The sequence below is a fragment of the Mus caroli genome, unplaced genomic scaffold (genome assembly GCF_978045245.1).
Source record: "Mus caroli unplaced genomic scaffold, Mus_caroli_1 scaffold_19, whole genome shotgun sequence".
Classification (NCBI taxonomy): Eukaryota; Metazoa; Chordata; class Mammalia; order Rodentia; family Muridae; genus Mus; species Mus caroli.
In genome coordinates this window covers 58988116-59006807 of record NW_028227274.1, presented here as the reverse complement: position 1 = coordinate 59006807, position 18692 = coordinate 58988116, and the positions used below count along the sequence as shown (strand labels likewise).

At 51.5% G+C, this 18692-nt stretch overlaps 1 protein-coding gene across 6 annotated transcripts in view; it reads left to right on the top strand.

The window, feature by feature from the left end:
- Positions 1 to 18692, top strand: part of Ndst1 (N-deacetylase and N-sulfotransferase 1) — a 63299-nt gene that overhangs the window by 17296 nt on the left and 27311 nt on the right. For 3 of the 6 annotated variants that reach the window (XM_021150970.2, XM_021150973.2, XM_029471719.2), the window contains exon 2: positions 16812 to 17725. In XM_021150970.2, coding sequence (XP_021006629.1) covers positions 17213 to 17725 — 513 coding nt within the window. In that variant the 5' untranslated portion in view covers positions 16812 to 17212. Of the gene's footprint in view, positions 1 to 3260; positions 3334 to 7534; positions 7999 to 8626; positions 9077 to 16811; positions 17726 to 18692 lie in introns of those variants that run through there. The other 3 variants (XM_021150972.2, XM_021150974.3, XM_029471718.2) reach the window with 3 other exon arrangements.

The window sequence follows — 18692 nt, the reverse complement described above, 5'->3', positions numbered from 1 at the left end:
GCCCTGGCTCTGTACCTTCCCTAGCTGAGAGTCTTTGTGGAGTTGGCATGGCAGCATAGGTCTCAGGGAAGAGGGTGGTAATTTTCCTTTTCCTAGAGATTCTTTGTCTCTGCAGTAGAGTGACCAGCCTTAGGGAAATGTGGGGGGGAGGCTTGGAGGGACAGGTGTCACTGAGGTGACTTTAAGGGCATTCCAGACATTGAGTTAGGTGTGGTGGTACATACCTGCAGTGCTAAGTACTCTAGAGGCTGAGGCAGGGGTATCACTAGCTTAAGAGTCCAAATGTGGGTACCATAGCATTTGAGGTCCACCTACGATCCATAATAAGACCTTGACACAAAACAAAACAAAACAAAACAAAACAAAACACAACAGCAACAAACCAGTCAGGGCTGTAAACAGGGCTGGCTGTGGGGCATACTGGGCTGGAGTGGCATTCCTCTGTGTACTTGGATGCGGCTGGCCTTGGCTCCTGGTCTGGGTCCAGGCAGGGTGGTGCTTGCTTCAGTGGAGCCATGGAGAGGTTGACAATGAATGGAATGTGGCCCCCTAAGGACCCACACACACTTCACTGGCCCTGGCATGCCAGTTGAACCCTGTGCTTCTGAAAGCCTTTTCCAGCAGTTAAGCTGTGCCAGGACAGCCAAGGACATTTCATAGTCCCTGGGGTGACACTGGCCAGTGCTGCTTTTCTCAGCTTCAGGGGTCTTTAGGTGCGTGGGAGAGGGCCTTGGAGACACTCCAGCCACTTCCCTTAGTACCCGAGGAAACTGATGCCCAGAGAAAGCAAGACACTTGACCAAGATCTCACACAGTCTTCCCCTCACGTCTGCCATCTCCTGTCCCTGTGTCCCTTGCTCAGACTCCTGGCCTGCTGCCCAGACAGACGTTTCCATCAGCCTCCCTCTTGTGGCTCCCCGCAAGCTTTGTTTGCCCTCCTGTTTGCCCTCCTGTTATCATCATTTTGCCGTGTCCCGCCAGGCACTCACACGACTTGGTATGTCTGACCTCTTGTCCCCTTCTAGCGTCTGCTAGCTCTGGGATCTCCTAGACTCTGGAGCCACACAGCTTGGGTTTGAACCATTCAGCTCTTTTGTTTGTGTGTAGCACAGTGATCCTGGGCCTACCAGCCCCCTGGACGCCCCAGCATCCCCTCTGTACAGTGAGATCAGCAGAGGCCTGAGTGTGCAGGGCTGCTGATGGATGATGTCAGTGAGATGACAGGTGCCATGCTGGCAAGACATGAGCTCTCCCATGTGCTCATGGCTGTCACGAAAGCCGGTTGGCTTGTTGGCTTGGCAAATTGAGGGTGTGGTGGACTCAGTTCTGCACAGGGAGGCAGAGGAGTGCGTTTTGAGTTTACCATTAGGGGAAGTTATGTGTCTTGGAGTCCAGCTTCCTCCTTCCAGGGATGGGGGAAGAAATCCCTATTATGGTTTTTTTTTTTTTTCAAAGCCGTCATGTGATTTTAAAGCAGCTGTGTGAGGAAGTGTTGCCTGTGTGTATATGGTTTTAAAATGGCAGGTAGTGGTTGGTGGCAAGGAGGACACTAACCATAGTGGTGGACAGGTGGCTAGGTGGCAGACTGGCCAGTCTGCAGAGTTCTCAGTGCCCACATAGACTCTCTGTCCACCTGTTCCCAGCCACCCTGCACTTTAGTGTCAATATTACGTACTAGGAAATCGGTGAGGTGCAAAGATCTGTGGTGTTTCTCAGGACCTGGTGGGGTTGGGATAACCCGTGGCCAGTGCCACAGTCAGAAACTAAGACCCAAGACAGGCACCAGTTTAAATGTCAGCTAAGTCTTTCCTCCACTGGGAGTTTGAGCAGTTACCATTACCTCTGTGAGCCACAGTCTCCCCCTCTGTGAAGTTAGACCCTGAAGGTACAGAGGCTAAGCAGGCAGTTGGCAGAGGGGAAACAGTAGGGTTCTGGGTTCTGGGCAGGGTGAGCTGGGAGATGTGTAGGCATGGGGGAGCCACCCTCACCCACAGAGCCAGCCTGTGCCATGTGTCAGCTGTTCCCACATCTTGCCTGCTTCATTGAGCAGAGCCCTGGGAGGAGTGTCTAAGAATCAGCTTCAGCTCTCCTGAGCCTTTGGGATACTTGGTGACACGCAGAATGCCCTGATCCCTTTCAAATGGATCCCGTCTGAAGTACGTCAGGTGCGCCCTTTGTTCTGTCTCAGCTCTCTAGAGAAGCCATCTTCCTTCACTGGCCTGTTCTACCCTCTCTGCTAGCTGTGCCTCCGAGTGACTGCACTGAGCCCCTCATGCCCCCCCACCTCCCCTGTATTGGCAGCAGGCTCTTATCATGGTGACAAGCTCCAGCAAGTTTGAAGGGACAGACTCTTTTCATGTGGGCCTTCAGGAAACGTCCTCTGTCTCAGCAGGCCCGTGCTGTGCCCACCAGGCCTCTAGGAGATTAGGGGCCTCTGCCAGAATCATTGTAGCCTCTGGCTTTCCTCTGTACTGGCCTTAGGGCCTGCAGGTTTTAGTGTCCCCAGGGCTCAGCCATCTCTTGGCCCAGCTGGCTTTAGGGTGCTCTTCTGCCTCACTGCTGCTCAGGATTTTGTTTTGTTTTCTGTAATCTAGGATGATATCCGTCTCTCTATTGTCTTCTCTCAGCCTCTCAAGTGCTGGGCAAAAAATGACTTCTTAAGAGGTGGTTAAAGCTATTTATCCCATGTAGGTGTTTCCAGGATTTATCTCTAAGTGGCAGGGCCCCTGTCATGCTTGCGGTGTGACATAAGAGACTATAAGGTTAGCCCAGTGTCCATCCTGACACCCCAAGTATGCGCACACAAGTATGCACACCCTAAGTATGCGCACACACCCTAAGTATGCGCACACAAGTGTGCACACACTATCTTACTATCTTTCTGCTTCTGCTGCCGCTCTTGGGCCTGAGCTTCTGCCATTAGGGAAAGGCTGTGGTCTTTTTCTTTTTTGGGGTCTGTGTGGGGGGTGTCTTTTAGAAAACAAGTCCAAGTCCCTTTGGTGGACACTTCTGACTGCTGGTCGCCATTGAGCCGTCCCTGCTGGCCCGACCTTTCCCAGCTTACTATGTAACCAGAGCCAAGCTGTTGCTGCTCTCTGGGCCATGGCCGCGTGAAAGCTGTGCAGCTCTAGTGTGTGTACACTCAGAGGGACTCTGACACCCTCTGTGCTTCTGCCAGTCACTTTTCTTCCTCCTCTGTGGGGCGGGACAGTGGGAAGGGCCCATCAGCTCAGCTAGGGCGGGGTCAGGAGCCAAATGCCACCGTCATGGATACTTTGACTTCCAGATGGTACCAAGACGGGGTATCGGTCTTTCCTCCTTTTCTCAGGACAGGTAGGAAAACTGAGGCTGGGTGGGGAGGGTACATGGGAAGTCAAGTGTAGCAGGAACTTGGTTACACTTGTCGATTGCAAGGCCTCCTTCTGTTCCTCTCTGCTACCTTTCCTGAGAGGGACCAGAGAAGCCAGAAGCTGCTAGGGTTGGGCCGTGCTTTTTCCTTTGTACGGAGGGTACCTCCAGGTAGCTTCTACTTGCTCTGGGGGTCCCTGTACTTTGGGAGACCTGGGAGGTCCAGGAGTCCTGGCTGGCTGCCCTGCAAGAGAGTTGAGTGAACAGGAGACTTCCTGGAACAAAGTTGTTGGCTCTGGGCGCCCTAGGACCATCTCCTTTCCTCCTCTTTTCCAGAAGGGAACTAGGCAGACCTCAATGTCTTGTCCTGGCTCTCCGATTAGGTGCAGCTGTGTGAAGTGAGTGTGGAGCCCTTGAGAGATGCAGCCAGATGCAGAGCGTCTGAGGAGCCACTGCCTGAACACCTGGTGGCCCTGTCACTCGCACCCTGGTTCCCCTGTCTTGCTGCTTACTGGTTTGCTTTTCCTGGTTTTGTTTGTTTGTTTGTTTATTTGTTTGTTTGTTTTTTGTTTTTTTCGAGACAGGGTTTCTCTGTATAGCCCTGGCTGTCCTGGAACTCACTTTGTAGACTAGGCTGGCCTCGAACTCAGAAATCTGCCTGCCTCTGCCTCCCGAGTGCTGGGATTAAAGGTGTGTGCCACCACGCCTGGCCTGAATGTGTGTTAATGTGCAGTGTGTGTGTGTGTGTGTAGACCCACATAGCTGTGCCTGTGTACAGTAGGCTCCTGAGCCTGGCTTGGAGTTCTGCCTGTCAGTAGGAGGGGGAACAGGTTCCATGCGTGTCCTGGCACCATGGGCCGTCATGGAGGGGAGTGCTGGCCTGGTGGGTTACTGAGGACGCTGAGAAAGAAGAGATGGCTTTGAGGGATGTGAAGGGGAAGGGTTTAGCTCTATAGCTTCCTGGGATAGCTGGGGAGAGGGGGCTCAACAGCAACACCTGAGGCAGGCAGGTGACTCAGGAAGACTTCCTTCAGGACCGTGGGACCCTGGGTGCTGAGGTCTAAAGTGCTAGCTGTTACACATGTAGCTTTAGCTCCATCAAACCAGAGTTGGGTGTCTTAGTCATTGTTCTATTGCTAGGAAGAGACACCATGACCAAGGTAACTCTTTATTTATTTATTTATTTATTTATTTATTTATTTTTCTTTTTGAGTCAGGGCTTCTCTGTATAGCTCTGGACTATCTTGGAACTCTCTCTCTGTAGACTAGGCTGGCCTCAAACTCAGAGATCATCTGCCTCTGTCTCCTGAGTGTTGGGATTAAAGGTGTGTGCCACCGTCAGCTAAAGGCAGCTCTTATAAAGGAAGGCACTTAATGGGGGCTTGGCTTACAGTTTCAGAGCTTAGTCCATCATCACTATGGTAGGGAGCAGGGCAGCACACATGGCGGCACACATGGCCCTGGAGAAGCCGGTGAGAGCTTTGTATCCTGATCCATGGGTAGCAGGAAGAGAGAGGGAGAAAGGGAGAGGGAAGGTGGAGGGGAAGGGAGAGGGAAAAGACAGACAGACAGACAGACAGACAGACAGACAGACAGACGGTGAGGCAGACAGGCAGACAGCAGACAGATAGACACGTAGACACTGGGCCTGGAATGGGCTTTTGAAACTTCAAAGTCCACCCCTCAGTGACACATACGTGTGCCTCCAATCCGGCCACACCTTCTCCAGCAAGGACACCACCGACTCTTAATCCTTTCATACAGTCCCACAGCCTGGTAACTAAACATTCAGATATATTATTAATCTTCAGATTTGTCAGAGAAAAAAAGTTCTACTTTTTTGGGCCAAATTTAAAGCAAGCTTTATTCAATGTTAAGTACTGACCAAGACTGAAATGGCCCCAAGACCCCTTTTGGTTTGAATAGGAATTGCACTATTTGGAGGTGTGGCCTTGCTGGAGGAAATGTCACTGTGGAGGTGGGCTTTGAGGTTTCATGTGGTCAGGCTGCACTCAGTGTGACACAGTCTTTCCTGGCTGCCTTTGAATCAAGATATACAACTGTCAGCTCAATCTCCAGCACCGTGCCTGCCTGTGCACTGCCTGCCTGTGCACTGCCTGCCTGTGCACTGTCTGCCTTGCACTGCCTGCCTGTGCACCGCCTGCCTGTGCACTGCCTGCCTGTGCACTGCCATGTTTCCCGCCATGGTGGTCATGAACTAGACCTCTGAAACTGTAAGCCAGCCCCAACTAAATGTTGCCCTTTGTAAGAGTTGTCCCTTCATAGCAAGGAAACCCTAAGACACACATGCTACAGGAATTTATAGACAAACCTATAGGCTACCGTACTTTTTTTTGTTTTGTTTTGTTTTGTTTTTTTGTTTTTCGAGACAGGGTTTCTCTGTGTAGCCCTGGCTGTCCTGGAACTCACTTTGTAGACCAGGCTGGCCTCGAACTCAGAAATCCTCCTGCCTCTGCCTCCCGAGTGCTGGGATTAAAGGCGTGCGCCACCACGCCCGGCTGCTACCGTACTTTCTAATGAGGCTTTTGTTATAGGCCAAGAACTACAACTCACAGCATTTCAGGAAGTTATGTGGTCCTTGGGAGATGGGGCTTACAGGTTAACTTGGGGCATTACATTATGAACCTATGGGGTATTTATTCAGTCCACCACACTGGCATGCCAAAGAGAAGGCCCTGGAGATCCAATTTCTTTTTTTTTTATTTTTTGGTTTCTTGAGACAGGGTTTCTCTGTGTAGCCCTGGCTGTCCTGGAACTCACTTTGTAGACCAGGCTGGCCTCGAACTCAGAAATCCACCTGCCTCTGCCTCTGCCTCTGCCTCCCCAGTGCTGGGATTAAAGGCGTGTGCCACCACGCCCGGCTGAGATCCAAGTTCTTAACTTGGGTTTTGGTAGGGACTGGTCACGACCATCCAGACTTTGTGGATCTTGGGAGAGCCTGCTGACCACTGTCATAGCTTCCCACAATAGGTCCTAAACTCCTCCTGCTGTGGTGCACACACCACGTCACAGTGTGCAGCTGGGGAAACAGGCTCGGCAGAAGGGATTACCCAGATGTCTTCCTGCTTTGCTGTTCTTCTGTTTCACCTTCTAGATGGTTGGAGGGGAGTGTGCCCTCTTATCCCCAAGTCTAACACCTGAGGAGGGAGGGCTGGGTGCTGATGTGGCTAACACATCGGCGTGTGTACTGTTTCTCAAAACCATAGGGGATGCTTGTCAGCCTGGAGTGGGAAGACAGGAGGGGATGGCATTTCCATATTCCCTGAAAGGAAGGCAGAGCAGAGACGTTCAAGGCATAGATTGATCTCTACAGGGAACACATGACAAGACGTGCTGCTTCGACCTGTATTCTTTCCCTGTTCTTTAGCATGAGGCCTCTGACTAGAGAGTGTGTGTGCATTCCCTGTTTTTCAGTAGGGCTCCTACTGGGGTGGGGGAGGACAAGGCTCCTCTGGCTGTGGACCTGGCTGAAGAATGGTGTGGAATGCTGTGTGGTGGGTGGGGGTGGGGGTGGGGGTGGGGCTCTGAGGAGTTTATGAGTGTACTTCGTAAGTGTCCTGGGAGGGCCATTCTAGCTCTGTGTCTACTCAGCTGTGTGATCTTTAAGTCAGTCACCTGTCCTTTCTATATTTAAGACAGTCACCTGTACTTTCTTTCTTTCTTTCTTTTTTTTTTTTTGGTTTTTCGAGCCGGTTTCTCTGTGTAGCCCTGGCTGTCCTGGAACTCACTTTGTAGACCAGGCTGGCCTCGAACTCAGAAATCCACCTGCCTCTGCCTCCCGAGTGCTGGGATTAAAGGCATGCGCCACCACGCCCAGCAGTACTTTCTTTCTATAAAGTACACACCTAGTGACCCCCACCTAGTGTGGTGGGCACAGCAGGGGTACTCACCATAGCTCTGATCAGTTCCCTCTGGGTTAGTGGCTGTCAGTGGGGGTGGGGGGCTTGAGAGGGTGTTATAAAGAAACACTCTTTTTCTTTAAGCTCAGATTTCTTTCTGTGATCAGAACCCAGGGAAAATAATTGGGCTGGATTTAATGGTTTTAGGCATACTGGAGTGAGCAGAGAGAGCCCTATTTTGGGGAAGGTGCCTCTGGAGCATAGCTTGTCCTGCCTTGGCTTGTTATCCACGGAGCCCATCCCCCACCCGCTGTTTGTTTGCTTGGTAAACCTTTCTTCAGAGCTGGTACAGAGATAAATTTTCAACTCAGGCCCTGCTGGGCATAAGACATTAGCCACCCACAGTCTTGGGCCTGCCTTTGCCTGCCAGGAGGAGACCCAGAACAAATTCCCAGCTAAGGAGCAGGGTGAACAGTGCGGTTTGGTGTGCTGGCTGATGGAGGGAGGGAATGTGGGACTCCTTCTACAGAGGGTCCCTGCATGTGAAACACAGTGGACAGTGCAGGAGTGGAGATGTAGCGTTTCAGGCACTGGGAAGCAGCAGTTGTCTGTGTGAATTGGGCCAGGGCTAGGTGCTGAGAGTCTCCTGAGCCTCAGTTCCTCATGTAGACTGTCAGGGAAATAGAGGTCACCGGTATGAGGGTAATCTCACCCTGTGGTTGTCCAGGAAAGGGAAGTAGCTGTAGTTAGTACAGCTGGCTGAGACTCCTGCCTCAGACTGAAGAGGAAGGTAAGGATTCCTTGCCGTGAGCACCTGCTGGAGACATGGAAGCTCTCGGCCGTGGGAGGCTTGTACAGTAGAGGAGTCCCCTCATCCATGTACCCCTGAAAGCCACCACAGCCCGTCTGAGGCCCAGCAGGACTTGGCTTTGAAGGAGGTGGGGTGGGCAAGGCTTTAGTGGATAAGAAAAGGGGTCAGGGTAGGTGGGAGCAGGGCTTTCCTGGTTGGTACAGTTCTAAGAGTCCCTTCCATTTCCTCACCCAGGCCCTCAGAGCCCTGTATACTCAACTGCGGGTGGACTATGCCCTTGTGGCCCTGTCAGTCCAAGCTAAACCACTTTGGCTAAAGGTGGCTGTGGAGTGGTGGGGTGACCGATAGGCATGTCACAGCTTGGCCACAGGCCAGTCAGAGCTGCGGGGATCATGGGGGATGGGAGTGCCACAAATTCTACCAGGAAGGGATTGCTCCTAGTCTTGGCCTCCTGGGAGAACTTAGAAAGGAACAACTCTCTCACAGCTGGGAAGTAAATGTGGAAGGGTGGGGCAGACCAGGCCGGGTGGCTGTGGGGTGTGGCTCCGCTGTAGGGTGTGTCTGGGTGGTGGGTGGTAGTGTGACTGGATGGTGGTGTGTAAAGGCTGGGAGGAACTGGGCCAGCTGTGGGGCATGGCTCTAGGTGCTTGTGAGACTAGTGTCTGGACCTGCAAATGTCACCACTCTGTCTTCCCGAGTCCTTGGCCAAGTGCTATCATGAAGACCCTTTGGAACAGCCTGCAGGGTTTTCTCTGATCTCAGAGTCTGTGCTCATGGAAGCCCACAGTGATGTCTTTTAGCATGGCTCTGTGTGAGTGAGTATGCCTGGGCATCCGCTGGAACTAGGGTGTGTGTACTGGAAGGCGAGTGCCCAGCATTGTCAGGACTGGCTCAGATTGGAAATAAAATCTGTGCTGGGCTGTGAGGACCTTCCCTCACTCACCCCATGCAGCATTACACTGGAGACCTGAGATTCCTGAAGCTCCCAGAAATCTTCCCTGAAGCTCTGGGTCACCACTGCCTCCTCAGTGCCCTGTGCTGTGCCTGGCACCTCATGGTATGTGACAGACAGACCAAGGGAACTGGCAGGTCATCGGCGTGCTTGCAGCTCCTAGGGTGATGATGTCACAGTGACACTTCCTCCTGAAGCTTCTCGGCCTGCCTTTCCTTTCTGCCTTCATCCTCTTATCTTCTAGACTGCAGATCCCGTTTTGTTTTGTTTTGTTTTGTTTTGTTTTGTTTTGTTTTGTTTTGTTTTGTTTTGTTTTGTTTTGTTTTGTTATGGGACAAGGTATTACTCTGTGGCCATGGGTGCCTTGAAAATTCTTGTAGACCAGTCTGGCCTGGAATTTACAGAGATTCGCATGCCTCTGTCTCCTTAAGATTAAAGGTGTATGCCACTGTGTCTGGCTTCATTTTTTTTAAGCTAATTTGGAGTTATTGTCTTTAATTAATTTATTTTTTGATGTTTTTATTGTTAATTTTTAAATTTATGTGAAAAGTGTTTTTCCTGCACAAATGTCTATGCACCTTGTGTGTGCCTGGTGTCTGTGGAGTCCATATATATGTTTGTACATGCACACACACACCACCTGCACACATACATATATACCTGCTTGCGCGCATGCACGTGTATACACTCACACACACACACACACACACACACACACACACACACACACACGCACGTGCCTTAAAGATCTAGAGCCTCAAACTGTCAGAAGTCCTCCTGCCTCAGCCTCTTGTGTGCTGAGATTATAGGTATAAGACACTACACCCACACATCATGTAATAGAAAAGACTGTGGCACAATTACTTTTTAAAATTTTTTGATTTATTTTTTTCAGTAGAGGAAGGGAAACCGAGGTTCAGAGAAGTTGAGAGACGTGCCTAAAGGTCACAGGCTGGTAAATAACGAAGCCAAGATCCCAGCCTGGCAGACTGCCTTCAGCCTGAGCCCTAACTGTGGCTAGCAGCCACTTTGCTTCTGTTTCTGATGGTATTGGGAAGATGATCACGGAGTGCTTTTCCGGACCTGCTGGCACATGGTGACACACTTCACCCTCAAATCTACAGCTCACCCCGTCTGTTCTGGGGGCTCTCAGCCTCAATCTTGGAGGCCCTCTTTCATCTGAGCCAAGTTCCTTGCCCCCTCTCCTGCTGCCATCTTCCGAACAGCTTGCTCTATAAGAAGTCTTTAGTTTCCTCTGGGTTCCAAGTAGGGTTGTAGAGAAACTTTGAGCTAGGGATGTAGGGAGGAGAGTGACTTTCAACTCTGGAGCAGTGGCCACATTTCCCGAAAGTGCTGGGTTGCCATGGTGTCTCCATGACAACCAGAGCATCTCATTCATTATCTCCAGCACTTTGGCAGGGAAAGCTAAGGCTAGGATTGGGAGAGTGCAGTGGAAGTCAGGCTGAGGGCTGGAGGGCTTTGTGGCTGTGGTCCCTCCCAAGCTGCACAGCTAAGGGTCCCCTGTGACTCCGGAGAACTCCTTTTCATGGGGTCTGGGTTCAAATATCAGCTGTGCAATGGTCTAGTTTTGTGATTTTTGGGCAAATGACAGTGTCTAGGCCTCATTTTTCTCATCTGTAAATGAGGATATCGACACATTAGTGTAAGGATTATATGAGATAAGGTATAAAAGGTGGCAAACACAGTGTGAGCTCATAGTAAACGCTTCACATGTGGTGACAGTACCAGTCATCATGATGATGATAATTAGAATTGTAACTTGTTGTGATTGTTATTAGAGGAATGAAAGACTAACTCAAAGTCAGGAAGAATCAAAATGGAGTGGTTTTCCCGGGACTGTAACGGACCTTCGCCTAGAACTAGTCTTCCTATGTGAAGACATCAGAATCTGAGAGAGCGTGGGTGCTTCCACGGTGACTGAGACCTCGGTCCTTACCTTTGTGTGACAGGGCAGAAGCAAAGTTTATTCTCTAGGGCTCTTTGAAGCCAGTCAGGTGGGCAGGGTCTCAGTGGGTGGCAGGTGTGGGGATGCACACCCAGTCGTTCCTGGAACATGCTGTGTGTGTGTTGTGCGTGTATAGGCGTGCAGGCGTGTTGGGCACACGGGTGAGCAAGTGCACATGTTGGCTGTGGAGCAGGGGCTGATGTCAGATGTCTTTCCTGGTTACTGTCTTCCTTGCACACTGAGGCAAGGTCTCGCTCTTGAGCCCAGAACTCTCTAGTTTGGCCTGTCAAGCCAGACACCCTGCTGGGGATCCCATCCTGGCCTCCTGAGCACTGGGATTACAGGAGGTCTGCCGTGCCCACCTGGCGTTTGTGTTGGTGCTCAGGATCTAAACTCTAGCCCTCCCTCTTACGTTTGTGACAGAGCTTTGCCCCCTGAGCCATCTCCCTAGTTCTGGGTGTGCCCTTTTGAAAGAGAACTTAGAAAGGTTCAGACCATTAGGAGACATCTCCTAAATGAAAGAAAAATGTTGTGTAAACTAGAGAACACACATCTTCCTTCTGGTTGCAGGACCGTAGTTCCCATCTTCTGGCAAGGGGTGGAAGGCACTAAGGTCTAGGCTTGGGGTAGGAATGGAGTGGTTGGGAATGACTTCAGAGAGGCTGTGACAGGAACTGGGATGTGACGGATGACTGAGTGTCTCAGGAGGTTGGGGGATGGGGACATCATGAGCTGTCTGACTAATATGGTGACTGGCTGGACAAGGCTCTGGTTTGCAGGGAAGAGCCCAGCTGGCCTCAGCTGGCCGGAAGCCTTGGTGATTCTGGAAGGAGTGGATGCTCCCCGGTTCTTTGCCCCATAGGTCCTGGTGCTCTGTCATGGAGAAGGTGAGAAGGGCTTTCAGTAGCTACTGGTGGATCATGGAGCGTGTGCAGAGGTCCCTTACCAGAAAGCTGGGCAGTCTGCTTTGTTTACAAGGGAGCAGGTTATTTTCTCCTCTCTCTGGTCTGGACTTTGCCAAGGCTTTGTCCCTCTCCTGCTGGGGAATCCCAGCCACAACCTCCGAACATAGGAATTTTTGGAGGAGGAGGAGGGAGAAAGAGGGAGAGGAGGAAGAGGAGGAAGAAGATGAGAAGATAGCTTCATGAACTGCACTGAGCTGGGCAAGGCCCCCTGGTGTATGGAGCAGGTGCCCTACTTCTGGGCTTACTTTTGCTCTCTGAAATCAGGGCTTGCCCCGGCTAGGTTCCAGGCCTGCCGGAGAGATGAGCTCTGCAGTGCTGAGTGAACTAAGCTGTTGTCCATGTTGTGAGGATCACTGTGAGCATGTTAAGGAGGCAACGGGGTCGAATGCTAACAGCAGAGGACGGCTCGGCGCGGTGTGCCATGCTGCCTCTCAGCCCGCTTTGTGTTCATAAGCCTGAGAGATAGGATGTAATCTCTTTGGCTTCTAGGTAGGAAACTGAGGCATCGAGTAGTTAAGTAAATTGTCCCAGGATTGCACAGCTCCTGGGTGATGGGGCTTGATGTGATCTGGAGCCCGCAGGTTTCTGAAGGTTTCTTAATGTAGGACTCTGGGTTCATGCTTGGACTTGGGACATGTGCTCTGAGTTCTCTGGTATTGTTGCATTTACAGTGTACGTACATGTATATTAATTTTATTTTGTATTTGAGTGTGTGGGAGTGCTAATGGGGTCTAGAAGAGCGTGTTGGATCCCCAGGCCTGGAGTTACAGGATACTGTGAGCTCCCTCCCATGGGTGGGTGGAGGGAATGAATTCAGGACCTTGGGAAGAGCTGTTCACTGCTGAACTGGCTCTCCTTTTCCCAAAGAACTTTTTTTTTTTTTTTTTTGCTTTCATGGGAAAACTGATAGAGTAGTGTTCCTTGCTGCACACACAGTGTCCCCCATTATCAGTGACACCCCCCCCCCACCGCAGCAGTGCAGTGTTACAGCTCATAAGTCTGTGCCTAACCCCAGTTTCATTTACAGCAGGGCTCACTCCTGATGTTACACATTCCGTGGGTTGGGGCACGTGTGTAAGGATAGGATTTCAGCATTGCACAGAGCCATCTCACTGGGGAAGAACCAGCTACACTCTGTCCAGTCAGCCTCCCAACCCTCACTCAACCTCTGCCAGCCATGTACAGTTTTAAAATGTGCACTTTTTTTTTGTTTTTTATCTGAAAATGCTGTCAGATTCCCATCAGAGCCCTTGACCCTCAGATGCCCGGGGCCATGAACTGCATTATTAACAAGCAGGAGGGCTGCTAATGGGACAGACTGAGGCCAGTGATACACACTTGAGCTCACTACCTCCTCTTCTGTAGGGGCTAGATGGATGGTATGGGCAGGACCATTAGGGACCCCCCCTTCCATGTCCATGGGCCCCCACTTTGTGTTCCCGTGTTGACATGGTGTAGGATCAGGCCTGGCCACAGCTGTGGCTGTAGAAAGTCTTTATCATTGGTAAGTGAGATACTGGTCATGTGAGCCTTCCTGGCTCTGTTGGGTCACCTGCCCTTTCCTCCACTGGTCTCTGGCACTGCAGGGAGTCCTGGAAAGCATCACAGTTCCTTATCTCTAGCTTGCTGCCCATGCCCTTCCTTCTCCCATGCTTGGCTCCTCCTTCTTCAGGCCTGCTCAAGTACCACTGACCCCACGAAGCCTTCCTCTTTCCTCCCCGTTTCTATAGAGGCTGAAAGCTGCTCACTTCTAGACGCCATGTTTCTCTCCCACCAGCCATGCTTGCTTGCCCCCTAGCATCGCAGATGTCTGCTTTCTGGTAGGCTGCTTCTTTCCCTACTGAAGCCTCCTCTAACAGGCAGGAAGCTCAGAGAAGGGCAGTGTATGCACCGAGTCACAGTACATCATAGCACAGGTTGAACCAACTCCTTATTGCATGACGAAGCAACATGAAAATCACCAGAGATGCCAGTGTTAACATGGGTTTGTGTGATAGTTCCTAACCTGTATGTAAAAATATTTAACAGAAATAAGGATATTCATACAGATTGTTTCAATTGTATATGTGCCAAGGGGCTGGGGAGGTAGCCCAGTCAGCAAGGTGTACGCATCTGAGTTCCCTCCTAACGATTCACGAAGAAAAGTAGCGGGTGCTTGCAATCCCAGCACCGGGGATGTGGAAACAGGCAGGTCCCTCGGGTTCATTGGCCAGGCAGCCTAGACTACCTGGTGAGTTCCAGGCCAATAAGAGATCTTACATCAGGAAAAAGACATTGTCTGAAGTATGACACCTGAGATCTTCTAGCTTCTACATGCACGCACACATACATACACACACACATACACACGCACACACGCACTTGCATCTACATCCCACCCCCCAAGTCTGTTCCAGATGTTTGTGTCCTACATTCTCTGTTTGCCTAGGATCCTCTTGTCACATTAGGATTTCCTGTTTGTTTGTTTGTTTGTTTGTCTTGAGACAGAGCCTAGCTATATAGCCCTGGTGGACTTGAACTCACTACATGTAGTGATCATCCCACCATGTCCTCTTGATGCTAAGATTTCACAGGTGCCACCATGCCTGGCTTGCAATTATGGTTTTGAGAGTCTACCCCATCTTGGACACTTGCTATTATAAGCTACACTGAGATTTGGATTCGTGTAGAGAAATATATATATTTTTTTAAGTATGTGTTTCCTTTTTATTTAAAAAGAAATTCCATCCTGTGTTTGTTTAATGGTGTGTGTGTGTGTGTGATAGTGTGTGACACAGGCCTGTTTATGCCAGAGCATCCATGTGGCGGTCAGAGAACATCTTTCCACAGTTGGCCCTCGTCTGCCATCTTTCATTTTTTGTGGCAGGGACTCTCGGGTTGTTTCTGCTGCTTTGCTGCATCCTCGAGGAGAGCTGGCACAGAGACTTCATGGAGCTTCCCCTGCCTCCCACTGTGACGCAGGGGCGCTGAGGTTATGGCTCCTACTGACGCTGCCTTCTTATGTGCGCTGTAGGGACCCACTTCAGGTGTGCTTGTCAGGCGCTCCAGTGCACTGAGCCATCTCCCTGGTCCTTTGTAGGAGCTTTAAGTTTGTAAACAAAAATGATGGCTTTCTTTATGGAATTGTATGTGAGTTTTTAATTTTATTTAAAGATTTATGGTTCTATTATGGGTGTGGGTGTTTTACCTGTATGTATGCCTTTGTACCACATGCATACCTGGTGCCCACAGAGAGGCAGAAAGGGCATTGGAACCCCTGGAACTGACGTTACAGATGGTTGTGAGCTGCCGTGTGGGTGTTGGAAGTAGAGCACAGATCCTCTGGTGGTAGAGCAGCTGCGTTCTTAACTGCTGAGCCATCTTTGCAGCCGTTGAACCTTATTTTTCTATTTGTCTCTCCGTTTCCTTCCCCCATTCCCCACCCTGTCTTGCTCCTCCCATGGGGAAATCTTTACATGCTTCTTCAGTGATTACATCCAGGATGAATTCCTAGAAGTACAACTCTTGGCTGTCTGTCTGTCATGTGGTCCCATGCTGGGCCTAGGAGGAGCTTAGAGATCTTTACCCATAAGGCCAACCCCCAGAGTCCCGGTTCCCCATCTGGTGCCTCGGCCTAGTCTCTCTCTCTTCTGTGATTTCTGGCACGGGGAGCTTCTGGCTAGCTCTGCAGGGGTGCCCCATGTGAAGTCACTGTGGTTGTCATAGGGGCGGGGGAGGGGGAAGGAGGGTGGCGGCGTCCAGGCCTGCTGTGGGAACATGGGAATTGGAGCCTTTGCACAGTGTGTGTGGTCTTTGCTCACTCTTTCCAGAGAGAGATGGGTGTTCTGGCGTGGACAATCCTGGTGGGGCTCAGGCTGGGGAAAGAGCTAGAACCTAGCGTTCTACGGCTGTCTGAGTGGGTAAGGCCCGGTTTAGAGGAGGTCCTTGCCTGTCCCATCAGTCCTCAGGTACCCACTGACCTAGGTTGCCAAGTATGTATGTGGGGAGGAGAGATTTCATGGTTGCATCTGGGCAAACTGCCCATTCTTGAGTGTCCTTGTATGAGGCCCCTTAGACACATTGGCTCCATCAACTCTCAGCCACACCCCAGCATGGAAGGACCCTCACAGGAGAGTTCACTGGTGCTTCAGAGGTAGTGACTTCCTGTAGGCTTTTGTACACAGTTCTGCCTTGGATTCCTGCTCTGGCTGCTTCTGTTACGGAAGGGGGTTGCTGGGGTCATTTAGAAGAAAGGCTGGTTGGCAAAGGATGGAAAAGCAGGAGGTAGGAAGGTTAGTGGACAGGAGGCTGTGCTGTTTGGTCCTGATACAGAATTCTGCCTCTTCCTCCCCAGTCTTGGAATTGTGTAGTGTCATATTTTGATTCTGGATTTTTTTTTATTAAAAGATGCTGTATTTGTTTTTATTGTTTGTAAATTAGCCCACATGTGTGTATGTGTGTCATGTACACGCCTTGTGCCTGTGGAAGCCAGAAAAGCTCACTGAGTTCCTTGGAACTGGAGCTTTAGATAGTGCAGAGCCTCCTCCATGTGGTGGTGGGAACTGTACCCAGGTCCTCTGCAAGAACAGCCAGTGCTCTTAACCCGAGAGCCATCTCTCTAGCCCTACATTTTTCTTGGCCTAGTCTTGGCCTAATAATAATGAAAGCCAACAGCTACCCTGATGGACGCTTCGTTACGTACATTCTTCATGATTCCTAGGCATTGCTGGCCTTCGTTTTCCGACTCCTTATGCTATGGCTGTTCTTGTTGCTTGTCCCGTCTCCCACGTGGCGAGACTGAGGTTCAGAGAGATAAAGGGGGACCAGGTCGGGTGGCAGGTCTTAAGTGTGAGCCCACCTTGTCAAGACCTGTATATCTGTGGTCAGCGGACTCTGAAAGCCCACTCAGACTCTCTGCTTTTCTCCCCAGCATCCCAGCCTTTACCCCGCGGGCCCAACGTGAGGAGTGTGAGGAGCGAGCGGCATGCGGTGCCCCCTGCCTGGCCAGGTGTCTTTTGACCTGCTGTTGACTGCTCCCAGGGGGCCCTGACGCCCTGGGGCACTTTTGCTCTGCACAGGACCACGCTGGGGTTTGCCATGGTGACATAAAGGGGCGTAGAGGAAGGAAGGAACAAGACCAGCCTGTAGACTGTGCCCCTGGCTGGGCAAAAGGGCCAGGGGCCCGGAGCCTTCCCTCCACTGCCCTCAAACGCCTCACTTCCTAAGTCTCTGCATTTCTCAGTCAGTGGACAGCTTTTGGGACTCTTGTGTGAGGACTTTGGGGGACCAGGCCAGGCTGGGCCTTTGCTGATTGAGATCTTGGGATCCAGAATGCCTGCCCTGGCGTGCCTCCGGAGGCTGTGTCGGCACCTGTCCCCACAGGCTGTCCTGTTCCTGCTGTTCGTCTTCTGCCTGTTCAGCGTCTTTGTCTCTGCCTACTACCTATATGGTTGGAACCGGGGCCTCGAGCCCTCGGCAGATGCTTCTGAGTCCGACTGTGGGGACCCGCCACCTGTTGCCCCTAGCCGCCTCCTGCCAATCAAGCCCGTGCAGGCGGTCGCCCCTTCTCGAACAGACCCACTGGTGCTGGTATTTGTGGAGAGCCTTTATTCACAGCTGGGCCAGGAGGTGGTGGCAATCCTGGAATCCAGTCGCTTCAAGTATCGGACAGAGATTGCACCGGGCAAGGGGGACATGCCCACACTCACGGACAAGGGCCGTGGCCGCTTCGCCCTCATCATCTATGAGAACATCCTCAAGTATGTCAACCTGGACGCCTGGAACCGGGAGCTGCTGGACAAGTACTGTGTAGCCTACGGCGTGGGCATCATTGGATTCTTTAAGGTACTTGGGGAGCAGGCTCATGAGCAGTCCCCAGCCCTGCCCCTGCACTCGCTAGCTAAGCACAGATCAGTTCGCAGTGTCAAATGAGTGCGGTGGTAGCACTTAGCTCCCTTGTCAGGAAGGGTAAATGGTTGCCTGCCTCCTGCTGGTGAAGGCTTACTAAGTATCTGGAGGCCCTGTCCGTGACTATGGGGCTCAGTGTACAGTAGGCCCTTGCCTGAAGGAGACTTGGGTCTGGGTGCAAGGCAGGAAAGGCACACTCTGCCCTGGCGGTCATCTCAGAGGATGGTCAAGGGAAGGACAAGAGGGTCAGGTTACCGGTCTGAGGCAGTTTGGTTTTCTAGCTGTGGGCTTCCTCCTGGAGACAGTGGAGGATGGAGTTTGTGCAGAATGAACTAAATCAGAGCCGTTTTGCACAATGAGGAAGGAGAAAGAAAACCCACTGTGCAGGCGAGGCACTGGTGTGGGCTGTGAAGTTCCCTGAGCCGCCTGTGGCATGGGGTCATTGCTGAGCGCTCGCCATGGAGGGTCTGCCCTTGAGGAGGGTGTGGGAGTGATGGATATACGGTGATGCAAGATGAATGCAAGGCCAGCTAGAGACTGGACTTGGGGGCTCTGGGGGACATTTGTTTACTGGACACTTCCAGAGTCCTGGGCCCTGTGCTAGGTACCCGTACATAGAGGAATGAATGGAAACAGGCAAGCCACAGCTGAGGTTTTAACATAGTGGGGATGGAGTGGGTGTCTGGCTGCACAGAGGCTATGTGGGTGTGATCAATCTCTTAACGGAAGGGCACAGAGAAGGGTATGCAAGAGTGGGTGGGGGGACAATGCTGGACTCTGTGGGCAGCCAGGGACGTTGTCCCCCATGAAGTGGCCTGAAGGGGCTGGGAAGGGCACAAGGCTGAAGGCAGCTATTGCATGGTGTAAGTACAGAGCCAGGGGTAGGATCCAGGCAGAAGGTACC